Here is a 16,513-nt window from a genome sequence, read left to right on the forward strand (position 1 = left end):
CTTCAGAAGGATTTGGACTATTTTCTTCCCTTTCTCGAAAAATTCCTCTGCTGTGACACCCCACACAATGATGTCATCGACGTACTGCAGGTGTTCAGGAGCTTCCCCCTGCTCCAGCGCAGACTGGATCAGTCCATGGCAAATGGTAGGGCTGTGTTTCCACCCCTGGGGCAGCCGATTCCAAGTATATTGGACTCCCCTCCAAGTGAAAGCCAACTGTGGCCTGCACTGTGCTGCTAGAGGGATGGAGAAAAATGCATTAGCGATATCAACTGTGGCATACCACTTGGCTGCCTTTGATTCCAGTTCATACTGGAGTTCTAGCATGTCCGGCACTGCAGCACTCAGTGGTGGCGTGACTTCGTTCAGGCCACGATAGTCCACTGTTAGTCTCCACTCACCATTAGACTTTTGCACTGGCCATATGGGACTATTAAAAGGTGAATGAGTCTTGCTGATCACTCCTTGGCTCTCCAGTTGACGAATTAGCTTATGGATGGGAATCAGGGAGTCTCGGTTGGTGCGATATTGCCACCGGTGCACAGTTGTGGTAGAGACTGGCACCTGCTATTCTTCAACCCTCAGCAACCCCACAACGGAAGGGTCCTCCGAGAGACCAGGCAAGGTAGACAACTGTTTAATGTCCTCTGTCTCCAAGGCAGCTATGCCAAAAGCCCAGCGGAACCCTTTTGGGTCCTTGAAATATCCTCTTCTAAGTCTATGCCAAGGATGCACGGAGCATCTGGGCCAGTCACAATACGGTGCTTTTGCCACTCATTTCCGGTTAGACTCGCTTCAGCCTCCAATACAGTTAACTGCTGGGATCCCCCCATCACACCATAAATACAGATGGGCTCTGGCCCTTTATAGCTTGATGGCATTAGAGTACATTGTGCACCGGTGTCTACCAAAGCCTTATACTTCTGTGCGTCTGACGTGCCAGGCCATCGAATCCACACAGTCCAATAAACTCGATTGTCCCTTTCCTCCCCCTGGCTGGAGGCAGGGCCCCTCTAGTCCTGGTCAGAATCTTCATTTCTGTGTTTAAAGGACTGCCTGCTGGAAGTTGGAGCAGCAAACTTCAGAGAACTCCTTTTTCCCAATTGTTTTCCTTTGCAATTCACGTACCCGTGCCTCTAGGGTTGCAGTAGATTTTCCATCCCATTTTCTCATGTCCTGTCCATGGTCACGTAGGTAAAACCACAGGGTGGCACGGTGTGTGTGCCCACCATATTGTCTTCCTTGCATAGATGAACGTTTACCCCTAATAGCTGAGACACTGGTTTGTAGAGGTGGGGAGGAAAATAAACTCTCTTTAAGTTGGTGGACCTCTGCAGAAAGTTTCTCCACAGCCGAGACGCAGGCCTGTAGGGAAGAGGAGAGACTTTCTTCGTACTGCCGGAGTATTTTAGCCACTTCATCCACTGTGGGTTCCTCATCCTCTTTCCAGGCCATTACTGCCAATGAGCTGGCATATGATGATGGTGCACTCCATACAAACTTCCGCCACATGGGTCGTGTACACTGGACTGCATCTGGATCTGTGGATATTTGTGCGTCGTCTAGGTCCTTATAAATTACTTCCCGTATGGCTAATTCCCTCAGGTACTGAATTCCCTTCTCCATGGTGGTCCACTTGCCTGGTAGACATACAAGTTCTTCCTTGAAGGGATACCTTTCCTTCACAGCTGACAGGAGACGCCTCCAGAGGCTGCGAGATCGTGCTCCATCTCCAATTGCTTTGTCAATGCATGCGTCCCTAGCAAGGGATCCCAGCCGCCTGGCTTCCTTGCCCTCTAATTCCACATAATTGGCTCCCGTGTCCCAGCACCGGAGCAGCCAGGTGACAAGCTGCTCACCTATACAGCGACCAAAATCTTTTCGCACATCTCGTAGCTCACGCTGGTATAGAGTCCGGGTAGTTACTGTTGATTTTTCGACATCTTCATCCTCCTGCACCTCTGATGGCCCAGCCTCGTCTTCTCTATACCTAGACCTAGCAGAAGACTGTCTGCGTTCTAAACGACCTGAATCTCTACACCATTTTTTCACCTTGTCTACAGGGGCAACTTGCACTGCTACAGCTCATTTCTCTGACCCAGCCACAGGAGCGGCTGCAGGAGCTGGAGCTGGAGCAGCTGCAGGAGCTGGAGCGGCTGCAGGGTCTGTCACTTGGTTGATAGTAGCATCAATTGCAGCTCGATAGGCACAAGCCAGACCCCAGCACGCTACAGTGATTTGTGTCACTTTGGAACTGCCAGAGTCATGACACCTTTTTTTCAAGCATTCTGCCAGCTTTTTAGGATTTTGCAGTTGTTCAGGGGTGAATGTCCAAAACACTGGAGGTGCACGCTGCTCTAGAAACCTGCCCATATCCTCCCACACTCCCTGCCACTCGCAACTATCCTGCCTCAAGACAGCTCTCCGGACGAGATTCCTAAGTAGTTGTTTAACCCTCAACAAAACCTGAAGCGCATTCAGGAGACATAACAACAAGAGCAGGCTGGTCTGAGTATCCCAAGGATATTCAACATCTCGGAGAACCACCGTAACTAGCTCAGGGGATAAGAGGGTGATGGTGAAGGAGAAAGGGAGAGTGAACAGGTAGGGAAAAATATCTTCCCCTGTCCCCTCCACAGATTGGCTCCCTGACGAAAAAAGGCAGTAGGTGTAATTGCTAATAGTTTCCGAGATATGGTTTCCAAAGTATAGAGTCGACGACAGTGCTGAGTACAAATACCAGGATAGAGTCGTGACCAGAAATCTCATCATTTCATAAGCCATTGTTACACCGCACAGTACCATAACAATCTTAAACCAGGGCCCGGAAAGGATAAACAGCATGACAGGGAGCACATACAGAAAGTAACGCGCTATAAAACTCAATTTGGAAAACAGGCACAGCAGACTGGAGATTAAGGCAATCCACATCGTGACTAGCAACTATTAAGCAGGTCTAATACTTATACCAATTTTAGTTTAACACACTCTGGTCAAATCTGTCGATATCTCAACCCTTCGAGCCCCACGTTGGGCGCCAAAAGGACTGTTGTGGTTTAACCCGGCCGGCAGCTAAACACCACACAGCCGTTCGCTCACCCTCCCCCCTCCCTCTCTGGGATGGGGGAGAGAAACGGGAAAGTGAAGCCGGTGAGTTGAGATAAAGACAGTTTATTAAGACAGGAATATAATAATAACAATAATAGTGATAATAGTATTACTACTAATAGTGTGTACAAAACAAGTGATGCACAATGCAATTGCTCACCACCCGCTGACTGATGCCCAGCCTATGCCTGAGCAGCCGGCCCCCCCACCCCAGGTAGCCATCCCTATACATTGCTTAGCATGACGTCAGATGGTATGGTCAGCAGGGGCTCATAAAAGGCAAGTCCTGCCTGATCAACCTCATCTCCTTCTATGAAAAGGTGACCCGCCTGGTGGATGAGGGAAAGGCTGTTGATGTAGTCTACCTAGACTTCAGCAAGGCCTTTGACATGGTCTCCCACAGTAGTCTCCTGGAGAACCTGGCAGCCCGTGGCTTGGACAGGTGCACTCTTCGCTGGGTTAAAAACTGGCTGGACAGCCAGGCCCAGAGAGTGGTGGTGAATGGAGTGAAATCCAGCTGGCGACCGGTCACCAGTGGTTTTCCCAAGGTGTCAGTGTAGGGGCCCATCCTTTTTTATATCTTTATTGGTGATTTGGATGAAGGAGTGGAGCGCACCCTCAGTAAGTTTGCAGAGGGCACCAAGTTGGGGAGAAGTGTCGATCTGCCGGAGGGTAGGAAGGCCCTGCAGAGGGACCCAGACAGGTTGGGTTGATGGGCAGAGGCCAGTGGGATGAGGTTCAACATGGCTAAGTGCCGGGTCCTGCACTTGGGGCACAACAACCCCATGCAGCACTACAGGCTTAGGGCAGAGTGACTCAAAAGCTGTGCAGAGGAAAAGGATCTGGGGGTGCTGACTGATGCTCACCTGAACATGAGCCGGCAGTGTGCTCAGGTGGCCAAGAAGGCCAAACGGCATCCTGGCTTGTATCAGGAACAGTGTAACCAGCAGGACCAGGGAAGTGATCGGCCCCCTGTACTCTGCTCTGGTGAGGCCATACCTCGAGTACTATGATTAGTTTTGGGCCCCTCACTACAAGAAGGACATCGAGGCCCTGGAGCATATCTAGACAAGGGCTACGAAGCTAGTGAAGGGTCTGGAACATAAGTCTTATGAGGAGCAGCTGAGGGAAGTGGGGTTGTTTAGTCTGGAGAAGAGAAGGCTCAGGGGAAACCTTATTGCCACATTCTTAATGAACAATTCAGTATCAGAAGCCTACTTTCAAGAAAAATATGGCTATCATTTTACAGTACAAATCAGGTGGAGATGAGAAAGTTATCCCAGACTACAGTTCAGTTCAATGCCCACTCTCAGGGTTGGCTTTGTTACAAGTAATTCATCAACACACAGATCAGCTCAAGAAATTTGCTTCCAGGAAGAGACCTTAAGTCTTTGCAACCTAACCTGCTCTTTCCAGCCCTCCTAGGTTTTTCTCCCAGCTCTTTAACTATTCTAATCAGTCAGAAGCATTCTTTCATGAAGTCTTCAACTAGCAATCACATCACTAGTTTAGGTGACCCACCTTTGTGACATTTCCTCTTGGTAGATAAATTCTTGACATCTTTACAAAAAGATGCATACTTGTTCTGGGACAAGAACCCTAGCTGTGGTTGTATCTACAGACCAGACTGATATTCAAATAGAAGCATTACCTCTCTTACAAAGAGATACTCACGTTGTAATAATACTGAGGAAATTTCCTCAATTTCCATCTGTATCTTTGTAATATTCTAAAATAAATTATGCTTCTAATAAAACTACTTCAAATCTGTACTATATTTTTATATTTAAGAACATCAACAATACTCACCCCACACACCTGCAGCTAAAGACTTATTCTGGTTTGGTTCCCTCTCATATTCAGGATTCAAAGACGGCTGAAAGGAAAGTTTATCATTATTTAAAACAAAATTCAAAGAGTCTTGAATTCTAAGACCAATGAAATAAAGAACCGCAACAATATCAGAAGTATAACCTCTGCTGTCCAAGACTTTTAAATGGAGACAGACTAGAAACTTCCCTCTGCAAACCCAAATATACCAGTGCTCACTTGTTTCTCTTCTCCAATAAAACATCTCTGGGCTCCCCGGTACAAAAAAGACAGGGATCTCCTGGAAAGAGTCCAGCAAAGGGCCACAAAGATGATACGGGGCCTGGAGCACCTCCCCTATGAGGAAAGGCTGAGACACCTGGGTCTGCTCAGCCTTGAGAACAGAAGACTGAGAGGGGATTTTATCAATGTTTATAAATACGTTAAGTGTAGGAGACAAAGGGATTTGGGCAGCCTCTTTTCAGTGGTTTGTGGGGACAGGAGAAGGGGCAATGGCCACAAAATGGATCACAGGAAGTTCCGCACCAACATGCGAAAGAACTTCTTCACAGTGAGGGTGACGGAGCACTGAAACAGGCTGCCCAGGGAGGTTGTGGAGTCTCCTTCTCTGGAGATATTCAAGACACGTCTGGACGCCTACCTGGGCAACCTGCTCTAGGGAACCTGCTTTGGCAGGGGGGTTGGACCCAATGATCTCTCGAGGTCCCTTCCAACCCCTACAATTCTGTGATTCTGTGATCTCAAGCAGCAGTCAATACCATTATATAAACTATCTGAAGAAAGCCAAAAACAAACCAAAAAAAAAGTGATGTATGGTTCTTCAAAGAGGAAGTTTATCCTTCCTCTTATATCCTAAAATTGTAGGTTGAAACATGAAACCTCAAAGGACCAGCAGCAGAATAACTTTGTTAGTACTTCAAATTTCCAGTGAGGTATGTATTAAATTCTACACAATTACACGTGCCGCAGTTTACTGTGGCAAAAATACTATAAAAAATCAACTTGGAACCCAACTGTAGTTTCACTTAAACATTTAATTGACAATAATAAATATACAGTGATAAAAATGGAGATGAAAAGAGAAACAAGTTAGCGGACAAATGACTAACACCCCCTTACCTATGGGAAGGGCGATCCCTTACACGATAACCTGTAACTGGTGAAATCTCATGAAGTAGCTTGTAATGGACAAAATGGAACTTGCAGAAACAATAGAATCTTGTTTATTATAATTACAATTAACTTACAAAATCCTCAGCCTCAAACTGTTTAGGTACTTCCTTGTCTTCCTTTTTCCCAGTTTCATTATCAGGTACATTGTTTTCATGCAGGCCTTGGCTTTTTCCACAGTGGGAAGTGCTGGTATGAGCACGGGAACCTCCGCCATGGTATCCCCCACGATAGTTTATATTTTCTGTACCATTTCTGCCTTGTGAACGCCAACCATTCTTCTCTTTTCTTCCAAAATGCCCTTAGATTTTTAAGTTTTAAAGAAATGTAATAACAACCAGTTTTGGAAGAACAGTCTACTTTTGCAAAATTGTTAGAGGAGTCAAGCAAGCAGCCCCATACTCTGGGATGTGATAGCATAGTGGACTTATTCATATAAGCAGTAGGGAAGAATCTCATAAAACAGTTCTAGAGAAAGAGGATTGTAGTCCAACATTAAGACTACTCAACCCCTTTTCCTGACTACTCATTTATATGTCATTAGCTAGAAAATTAAGAATTAGAACGAGTTAAGATAGAAATACACCTGGAATCGCATTACTCTGACTAACCCTTACTCATCACATTCTCTCCCAGATGATCCATCTTTCCATCACCTCTAATGTTACTACAGAACACAACATTTAGCATAGGACAACTATTATCATCATATATTTTTTTCCTAGCCAGAGTGCTACATATCAATGATGTAAAAACATTCCATGAAAGCTAAATTATACCTCTATAATGTCGTCCAACGTTAGAATCAAGCCCATCTGAGGAGTTGCGTCTTCTGCGATTTACTTCATAACGATTCTCTGCCCACAAAAAGTTTTCAGAATGTCTCTCAAAGTTCAGTGATGACTGTAAAGGAGCAAAAGTAGTAGACCCGAGATATCTGATTAATAACAAAACTGTAACATGCATTACTCGTGGTATATTCAAACCATTTTTAAAAGGACTTTGGCAGACAATACAGTAACTCTCAGGTATGCACATGTTCATCACCTTTCATGCCAGCAGAAGTGGAAGCTGTATCTTCCACTCCAGGACACCGAAACAGTGTTGAGGACCATGCTTGCGACACAGGGTAAAAAAGTCAAGTGTTTATTCTGGTTTGGCAGCAGAATGAAGACAAGTGTCACGTGTTGCAGCAGAGGGGGAAAAAAAAAGGTAAGAAAGGACACGAGAACATAATTTGGAAGGCAGGATATTTCAAAATCTGGGATCTTAGTTTGGGTTGTCAGAGACCACACATGCATTGCACAGAAAACAAGGAGTTGCTTTGATCACATGCAGCAGTACCCAAAAGACCCAGTTTATTATATTAGCCTTGTAATTAAATTTTAATAAGGCAAACACAACTAGTTATGAAATACAAACAAAACAGTCAAAAGTATAGATTCACAAATATACTTCAAATTATCAGCTTATAAGTAGGGATTATAGACATTTTAAAGTAAATCTTTAATATACCAGTAGGAAATACTGCATAAGTTAAAACCTTATGCTGAGAATAGCACTCAAATCAAAATACATCCTCACTAGAACTCATACCTAAGGGGATTAAATCAAAAAGTATCACATCTTACAGAAGCTGTCTTCCCTATTATGTCTATCTGCCTTTACTATTTTAACACTATAGCATTTCTTTCGCTACTACACCTTAAAAATTCAAGAATAACTTTTCTTTCTGCAAAAATAATGCTGTCTTACTGTTCTACGTGCCACACATCTCCCAACAACAGCAAAAAGTTTCCCCTTCCCTCCAGCACCAGACTTACTGTGCACTGAGCCCACTGTATTGCACATGTGCAAGAAATCAAACATTCCCCAGTGCCATAATAGCTGGGCATTTTTGCTTTTGTAGCTATGTGAAAAATGTACTACGTGAGCAAAATAAGTTTAGCAGTTCTTGGGAGTATTAGCTTCACTACACAAAAGTATTGATTTTGCTGCCTGAAGCTTACTCCTGAGAAAAACCCTCCCCCTCCCACTCCTCAGTCTACCCCCTAAAAGACAGCAGTAATGGCTTATTCACATAATACTTGTAAACACATAACAAATCATGATCCACAATATACCAGTTGCTATTCTTACACATTCTGAGTTGAGACAGAAAAGGCAAAACACTCTATTCTGATAGCAGCAAGACTAGGATAAAATAAATAAATAAATAAATAAATAAATAAAAATTAAAAAAAATAAAAACACATTTGCATTCTGTCTTAATCTAGACCTCAGTAATGAGCTGCTACCCCCAAAGAATCCTTAGAAAACTTTTGTGAGTTCTGGCTACCCTTCTGTTGCAATTTAAGCCAGCCATTCGCTTACACGCCCCACGGACCCACAGTGGGATTGATTTTAGGCTCCCTCCATCATAATGGTCCTTCTGGACAGTAGAGATGCTATGTAGTTTTGGATTGTTGCATGCTAAAGCCAGTTCTGGTAACATCACCACTGCACTTCTCTGGTTCCATCAAGATTCATTCTTCATTAATCTGGGCTACTTACTGTAATACCACTGTATTGTGGTTTAACCCGGCAGACATCCCACCTGTGGGATGGGGGAGAGAATCATGAGGGGGGGGGGGGAGGGGGGAAGGTAAAAACTCATGGGTTGAGATAAAGACCTGTCATGCTCAAGTGCTGTTCAAAAATCCAGTGCTTAAAATTCAAACTCACAAAAGCACTAGATATGTTCAAAATACAAAGCATGCATTTCCAAACTGTACATAAGTCACATGAAAACGGATTTCCCTCTCAATCTGAGATCTGGGAAATGAATTATTTCCTTGCAAACCTAGAGAGAGGAAAAAAAAAGAGAAAACCATAAGAAACTTAAGATTTAAGTAGTTAAATTATGATAAGGAACCTCAATATTAATTCCTTATAAACAAGCTTTGAATAAGCCACTAAAAAATTAAGAAAGGTCCAGATTTGCTGATTATAAATTGAGTTTTAGAAGATTGCTTCACCTGTTCATTTACACACGACAACCGAATAATACTGCCTTTAGAATTTCATTTTTGGTATAACCTTGAAGAACAATCACACTTTCGCAAAGTATAACTGTCAGCATTTCACATCTAGTGTTTTGAGTTGTACTCAATATAAAGCATCTAAACTTGCTAAGTGATATGCAAAGATCATCCCATTTGCATTTTCCCCACATGATGGAGGTATCAGTCAAGCCTCTTGTTGCAAAGACAACAGTAAGCTTTATAATCCACAGGAAATCTATTGGCAATTTCTAGAAGTTGAGAAATTATCTGATTTGTTTCAGCCAGCCAAGAAACAAAGCAAAAGAGATTTCTGAAATCTTATCGCTTAACATGAATTAACAGTAACCTTGCAAAAACTATTGAGTTTAACAGTCTGTATTGCCCATGTACAATTTATAAAAATCCTTCCCAAAAAAGTTTTGTCCATATCCAAAGATGGCTCAGCTATTCACATCTGCTCAACTAGAGTACTGTATTGAAGCAAATATTAGTTTGTGCTGGTTTTGGCTAGGATAGAGTTAATTTTCCTCCTAGTAGCTGGTATGGGGCTCTGTTTTGGATTTAGGAGAAAAATAATGCTGATGTTTTAGTTGTTACAGAGCAGTGCTTACACTAAGCCAAGGACTTTTCAGATTCTCATACTGCCCTGCCAGCGAGGAGACTGGGGGTGCAGCAGGAGCTGTGAGGGGACAGAACCAGGACAGCTGACCCAAACCGCCCAGAAGGATGGTCTTTACCATAGGATATCATGCTGAACAATTAATACGGGGGAGTTGGCTGGGGTGGGGTGACCGCTGCTCAGGGATGGGCTGGTGGTTGAACGGGTGGTGAGCAATTGCATTGTGCATCACTTGCTTTGTACATTCAATTAACAATATTTCACAGAATCATTTAGGTTGGAAGAGACCACTAAGATCACCTAGTCCAACCTCTGACCTAACACTAACAAGTCCTCCACTAAACCATAGCACTAAGCTCTACATCTAAACGTCTTTTAAAGACCTCCAGGGATGGTGACTCAACCACTTCCCTGGGTAGCCCGTTCCAATGCCTAACAACCCTTTCAGTAAAGAAGTTTTTCCTAATATCCAACCTAAACCTCCCCTGGCGCAACTTTAGCCCATTCCCCTCGTCCTGTCACCGGGCACGTGGGAGAATAGACCAACCCCCACCTCGCTACAGCCTCCTTTAAGGTACCTCTAGAGCGCGATAAGGTCGCCCCTGAGCCTCCTCTTCTCCAAGCTAAACAACCCCACCTCCCTCAGCCGCTCCTCATAAGCCTTGTTCTCCAGACCCCTCACCAGCTTTGTTGCCCTTCTCTGGACTCGCTCGAGCGCCTCCATGTCCTTCTTGTAGTGAGGGGCCCAAAACTGAACACAGTACTCGAGGTGCGGCCTCACCAGAGCCGAGTACAGGGGCACAATCACTTCCCTAGTCCTGCTGGCCACACTGTTTCTTATACAAGCCAGGATGCCGTTTGGCCTTCTTGGCCACCTGAGCACACTGCTGGCTCATAGTCAGCCAACTATCAACCACTACTCCCAGGTCCTTCTCTGCCAGGCAGCTTTCCAGCCACTCATCTCCCAGCCTGTAGCACTGCTTGGGGTTGTTGTGCCCCAGGTGCAGGACCCGGCACTTGGCCTTGTTGAACTTCAGTTCTCTCTTCCTTTCCTGTCCTATTAAACTGTATCTCAACCCATGAACTTTTACTTTTTCTTCCTGATTCTCTCCCCCATCCCACTGGGGGGGAAACAGCTGTGTGTGGTACTTAACTGCCTGCTGGGTTAAACCACAACATAGTTCCAGACCTGAACTAAAGCTGCTCAGCAGTGGCTACCCAGCTTTATATCACCTCCCTATCACTTATATATCAAAAGCTTAACCTTAAAAGGAAACCAGGAGCAATAGGTGAATTGGATTTTAATCAAGATGTAATTCATTTCAGTCACATTATGAGAGTTCATTCACATTCCCAGATTCCTTGTATCAGGTTTTTCTAATACTAACCTTTACCTACATGAGGGAAAGCCTCAGCTACGCAGCACTGAGAGGGAACCAAACTCCTGAAGATACAGTTAATAAAAGTGCCTCTTCAGGGAAACAGGTCAGAGTTCAGTTTCTCCTTTTCCAATCCAGATGTTGTTGATACCACAGCTTCATCCCAGCCCCATTCTGCATGAAACATGAGATGCCTTCCCTTCTTTCTTCATCTCCATCCCTCTTATCTGCTCTTTTCTTCAGCTGCCTTGTTCAGATATGGGAAGCAGAAACAAACACCTATTCTAGGAAGTGTTGGGGGGGGGGGCACGCAGGGGGCCACAACATTTGAGATCTTTCTCGTGAAGGAATGACAGAACAAGCCTTATGATGTAAATTAGGAATTACTACACATGGGTAGGACCAAAAAGACTAAGCGCTTAATATCCAAACGGGCTGTGTATCGCAAAATGCTCATCGCTAAAGGAAGAGGTAACGCAAGGAAATAAGCTGCAATACAGACAACGAAGCACAAGGACTATAACGGAGAAAGCATACAACTACAAAGCTTTTGGAAGAAATGAAAGTTTATCTAAACTCCTTCAGGTAAAGATTCATGGAAGACAGATGTTTGCAATGAAGCTTTGCACAATTCAGGAAGGAGGCAACAAAAAACCTCACACCTCAGATATATTTGAATAGTACTTGGGCAATGCTGGAACTTACTTTTATCATGCTGTACTGGCATTTTAAGTATGCAGGTAAGTCCCTTCCAGCAGATTCATGAAACACATGGAGAAAAATTGTTTTATAATTGGGACACTATATTAAATTAAGCTCTAATTACTTTTCCTATTGAAAGTGTATTAAATTGGAAAAGGCAGATCAAGGAGTTGAATCTCTCAGAAATCAAGCAGATCAAAAATATACAGCTCTCAGGAACAGATGAGCCTAACATTCCCGTAATAGCAACTGACAGTTGCTGATAGACTACAATAAACAAGCTAGCTAGTTCAGCATAGAAGATAAATAGAGCAATAAAAACATTCAATGACCTGAATAAAAAAGTGCATGCATGCATGTGTGTGTAGATACATAAGTAAAGCAGTGGAGTCAACTAATACTGACTGCTGACTATGCATTGAACAATAGCACAAGCTCATTTCCAAAGTTTATAAAGGCTAAATATTTTCCATGGACATGAAGACAGCAAGAAACTTAAATACATTAAAGCAAGGCAATACCACTCTCATAGCTGTAGATACAGATATTGCATTCAAAAAGATTAGAACAAAGAAGGAAAGAAGGCAGGTCTACAAATAGAAAAATAAAACAGATAATAGGAGTCTGAAATATCCAGTGCTGCCTCTGCTTCTGCAGTCACACAAATTAGGAAAGAGTAGAAGGATATGCCAGGATAAAAAAACAAAACAAAACAAAACACACATTTATACAAGAAACATATTCAAGACTTTCAAGACTTTCCTTGTTTTCCAAGTATTCTAGGGACCGCTATTTCTTGTTCTCAAGCTAACTTTTCCATTTCATAAATGAAGTAATTGTAGTCTAGATGGAACAGCCAACAGTGAGGGTGCACAACTATTTGAAAGCACCACACACTACCCCCAGTAACTGATGAGACATTTCAGAAGGTCTATTTTCAAAAGCATTTTTTTTAATCACTTTGATGATGGAATAAGAAAAAACGTTCTCTAAAACATATAGGACAAAGCAAAATCAGAAGCAAGAACATCAAGCACATGCCTCTCAGTTTTTCCAGCAATACAATAATTCATTTTAAGCTACTGATGAAGGAAATTTTAATCTAACAGCAGCTCTGGAAATGTGTCCACATTCTTCTTTCCTTGAACTCAGGTGCTCAAGCAGAAACCCCCTACTAGAGATATGAGCTTGAGAACCAAGGTTCAAGTATTTAAATCATGACAGCAAGACTTGATATATATCATCCGTTATCACCCTTCCCATATTTATTATGTTTTATTATTATTTTTATTATGATTGACGTTATGACATTTAGACTTCTGTAATATTGAAGCTGCCTGATCAGAACAGCAAAAACATACCTTTGTTGATGATGGTGGAGTAGGAAAATTAAGCCAGGCTGGAGCAAAGTCATGTTGCGCCATTTAGGTCCAGTCTCTCTGAATCAATGAGACAAGGCTTCAGCACCTCATGGCAAGTCCCTGTAACTGGAAAAACAAGATAAACATCTAAAAAGTACTCATTTCAAGAACATTATACTTGTGGTATAATCACTACCTCCCTTCTGTTGTCTGGTATTGTTGTCTCAAACAGATATGATTTGTAATCTAGCTAGCCTTATCTCATTACAGCGTCACATTTGTCCTTTTATTACCGAAGTGTCACACTAATCAAATATTTCACAAAGATCATAAAATTAGAACTAACATTCATTCCTTTATTTCCTCTTACAAACTGGATGAAGCACCTTGCGTGAGGTCTGATCAGAAAGCTGTGGCAAAATTATCTCCTTGAAATATTTTCTGATACTGTCTAGAATGGATTATAGAAGCTATTTCACTAGCTTCTTAGAAGAAGCTGGTTTCCCAAATTAGCCCCTGAAAGTTAATCTCAGAGGCCACATTAAGATTCTTCATGAGAAAACTAGATGCCAAGAACCCCGTATTTTCCTCTAGATTGAATAGAAACAGAGCCTGAATATCCAGAAATACTGCCAAAATCCAGTAAAATTCACTAGTTTGAAAATGGGCAAGAGAAGGTAATGGCTTAAGGCAAAACCCGAGAGTACTTTTTCTACCCCTTGTTCTCCCCACAGGCAGAGAAACATTTCTCAGCAAACAAGAGAATGCAAGGTAATATAAACTATTGCTTAAAGCTGAACTATAGCACTGAAAGGAAAGAAATGGATGAAACACTACCTGAATTATAAGGGTATCTGAATCATGCTCTACGGCTAGATACAGCAAAATTATCAATGACTCTGTACTGGGTCGGGCTGGGATGTTAACTTTCCCTGCAGCAGCCCATACAGTGCTGTGCTCTGCACTCGTAGCTAAAACAGCCCTGGTATCACACCAGTGTTGTGTCTGCTGCTGAGCAGTGCTGGCACAGCATCAGGACTCTCTCTAACCCTCCTAGGGGTGGGCAAAGATGTGAGAAAAGAAACATCACCAGGGCAGCTGACCTAAACCAACCAAAGGGATATTCCATACCATATGATGTCACACTCAGCAATAAAAGGTGGAAAAAGGAGGAAGAGGGGAGGGGTGGGCCCTCGTTGTGAAAACGTCTGTCCTCCTCCCGAACACCGGCTACGTGCGTTGAGGCCCTGCTTCAAGGACGTGGTCAAGCATCGCTCATTTGTGGGAAGTAGAGAGTAATTTCTTTCCTCTGCACTTCCACATAGCCTTTACTTGTTTTGTTTAGTTTTCCCTTTCCCCCTCCCTCTTCCCCTTTCCTTTTTTTCCCCTTTAGTTAAATTGTTAATTTAGTTAAATTGTTTAATTAATAATAATCTTTCCTTAATAATTATTTGTTTTTCCTTTAATTAAATCATCCTTATCTCAACCCGTGAGTTGTTCTTTCCTTTACTTCTTCCCCTCCTCATCTAAGGAGGGGGAGGGAGACAGCGGTTGTGGTGTTCAGCTGCCTAGCACGGTAAAACCACCACAGACTCAAAAATATTTAAGTATGATGTACACATTATTAGAAATTCAGGTAGTGAAAACACAATTAACATCCAAGTGCATGTTATAGGGAAAAGCAAATAAACATGTATTCCATGTCTATGCACAACAGAGTGCAGATCTGTTAGTGAACACAGATGTGGGTCACTCCAATCTAAAACTGCTGTAATTTGATAAGTTTTAACAAGCACTGTGGAATCTGAACTAGATAACTGATAATTATCATTGCATTTTGGCCTGAAGTGGGCTACTGCAGACTTCCAGCAAGAGAAATTTCAACAACTAAAAAGAAGTTTAACAAATTTGTAAGTATTAAACTGCACTACTTAGTCAAGTTGCTGCTTCTTTTTTTTGCCATGAGGTCATACTAAAGCTGTTTTTTTGTTTGCTTGTTTTTTCTTTCATTTTAGCTTTCCTGATCCCATCCCTGCACGTCTAGGCAGCATCCCTGTACTCTTCCCATGCCACATGCCCCTGCTTCCACTGCCTGTGCATTTCCTTCTTGCACCTCAGTTTGACCAGCAGGTCCTTGCACAGCCATCCCAGTTTCCTGCCCTCCCTGCTTGCTTTCTGTCTTACACAGGGGGATGGAGAGTTCTTGCACTCTAAGGAAAACATCCTTAAAGAGTTGCCAGGGACAAAGGAGCTGAACAGAGCTAAGGACAGTGTTCCAGGGTATCTCATCCACCAGGTCTTTAAATAGCTTGAAATTTGCTCTTTGGAAGTTCAGGGTCCTGACTTTGCTCTTTGCCAAGCCCATATTCCTCGAGATCACAAACTCAACCAGGGCATGGTCACTGCAGCCCAGACTGCCTCCAGTCTCAACCTCGTTAATGAGCTCTTCCGCATTGGTGAGCGCCAGGTCCAGTAACGCTTCTCCTCTGGTTGGTTTGTCTAATACCTGGACCAGGAAGTTATCTGTGATGCACTCCAAGAGTCTCCTGGATTGCTTACAGCCTGCTGTGTGGCTTTCCCAGCAGACATTCAGGCATTTGAAATCCCCCATCAGGATGAGAGCCTGCAAGCACAATGCTTCTTGTAGCTGAAGTAGGAAGGCCTCATCAACAGACTCCCCTTGACAAGGCAGCTTGTAGTAGACCCCAACCACAAGGTGTCCTTTATTGGTCTGCTCCTTAACTTTTACCCATAAGCTCTCAACCTGTCTGTGACTGTTTCTCAGAAGCAGCTCTTTGCAATCTATCCATTTCTTAGCAGAGGGCCACACCCCCTCCCCTCCTTCCCTGTCTCTCTTCTGTAAAGCTTGCAGCCCTCAATTCCAGTGTTCCAGCTGTGTGATTCATCTCACCACATTTCTGTGGTAATTAGGCCATAGTTCTCTAATTGCACTATGGTTTCCAACTCCTCCTGTTTCCCATGCTGCACGCATTGGCGTAGAGGCACTTCACAGCTGGGCTATCAGCCGCATCACCTTTTTATAGGAGCCCTCCTATTTGTGACAATTCCTCCTTCCTTTGTGACAATTCACAACTATTTCCCCTGTTGCTTCCTAAAGTTTCAGCAGTCCCTAGTACTTTTCTGTCAGAGGTACATTCCTTCCTCCGCTAAATCTAGTTCAAAGCTCTGATAATAAATCCTGCCAACTTGCTACGCAGAATGCTCTTGCACCACCTGGTCAAGTGCGCACCATCCAGTGCCAACATGGCTGGTCAAAAGTGCACCTGAGATTGTAGAACC

General features: G+C 43.3%; 1 protein-coding gene across 1 annotated transcript in view; it reads right to left on the reverse strand.

Moving 5' to 3' along the window:
• Window positions 1-16,513, reverse strand: part of LOC125181504 (vasculin-like) — a 62,572-nt gene that overhangs the window by 39,944 nt on the left and 6,115 nt on the right. The window contains 4 exon segments of the mRNA XM_066986963.1: window positions 4,918-4,984; window positions 6,186-6,409; window positions 6,888-7,011; window positions 13,214-13,339. Of these exon segments, the coding sequence (XP_066843064.1) occupies window positions 4,918-4,984; window positions 6,186-6,409; window positions 6,888-7,011; window positions 13,214-13,276 (478 nt within the window). The 5' untranslated portion in view covers window positions 13,277-13,339.

This window comes from Anser cygnoides, chromosome 36, assembly GCF_040182565.1.
Source record: "Anser cygnoides isolate HZ-2024a breed goose chromosome 36, Taihu_goose_T2T_genome, whole genome shotgun sequence".
Taxonomy (NCBI): Eukaryota; Metazoa; Chordata; class Aves; order Anseriformes; family Anatidae; genus Anser; species Anser cygnoides.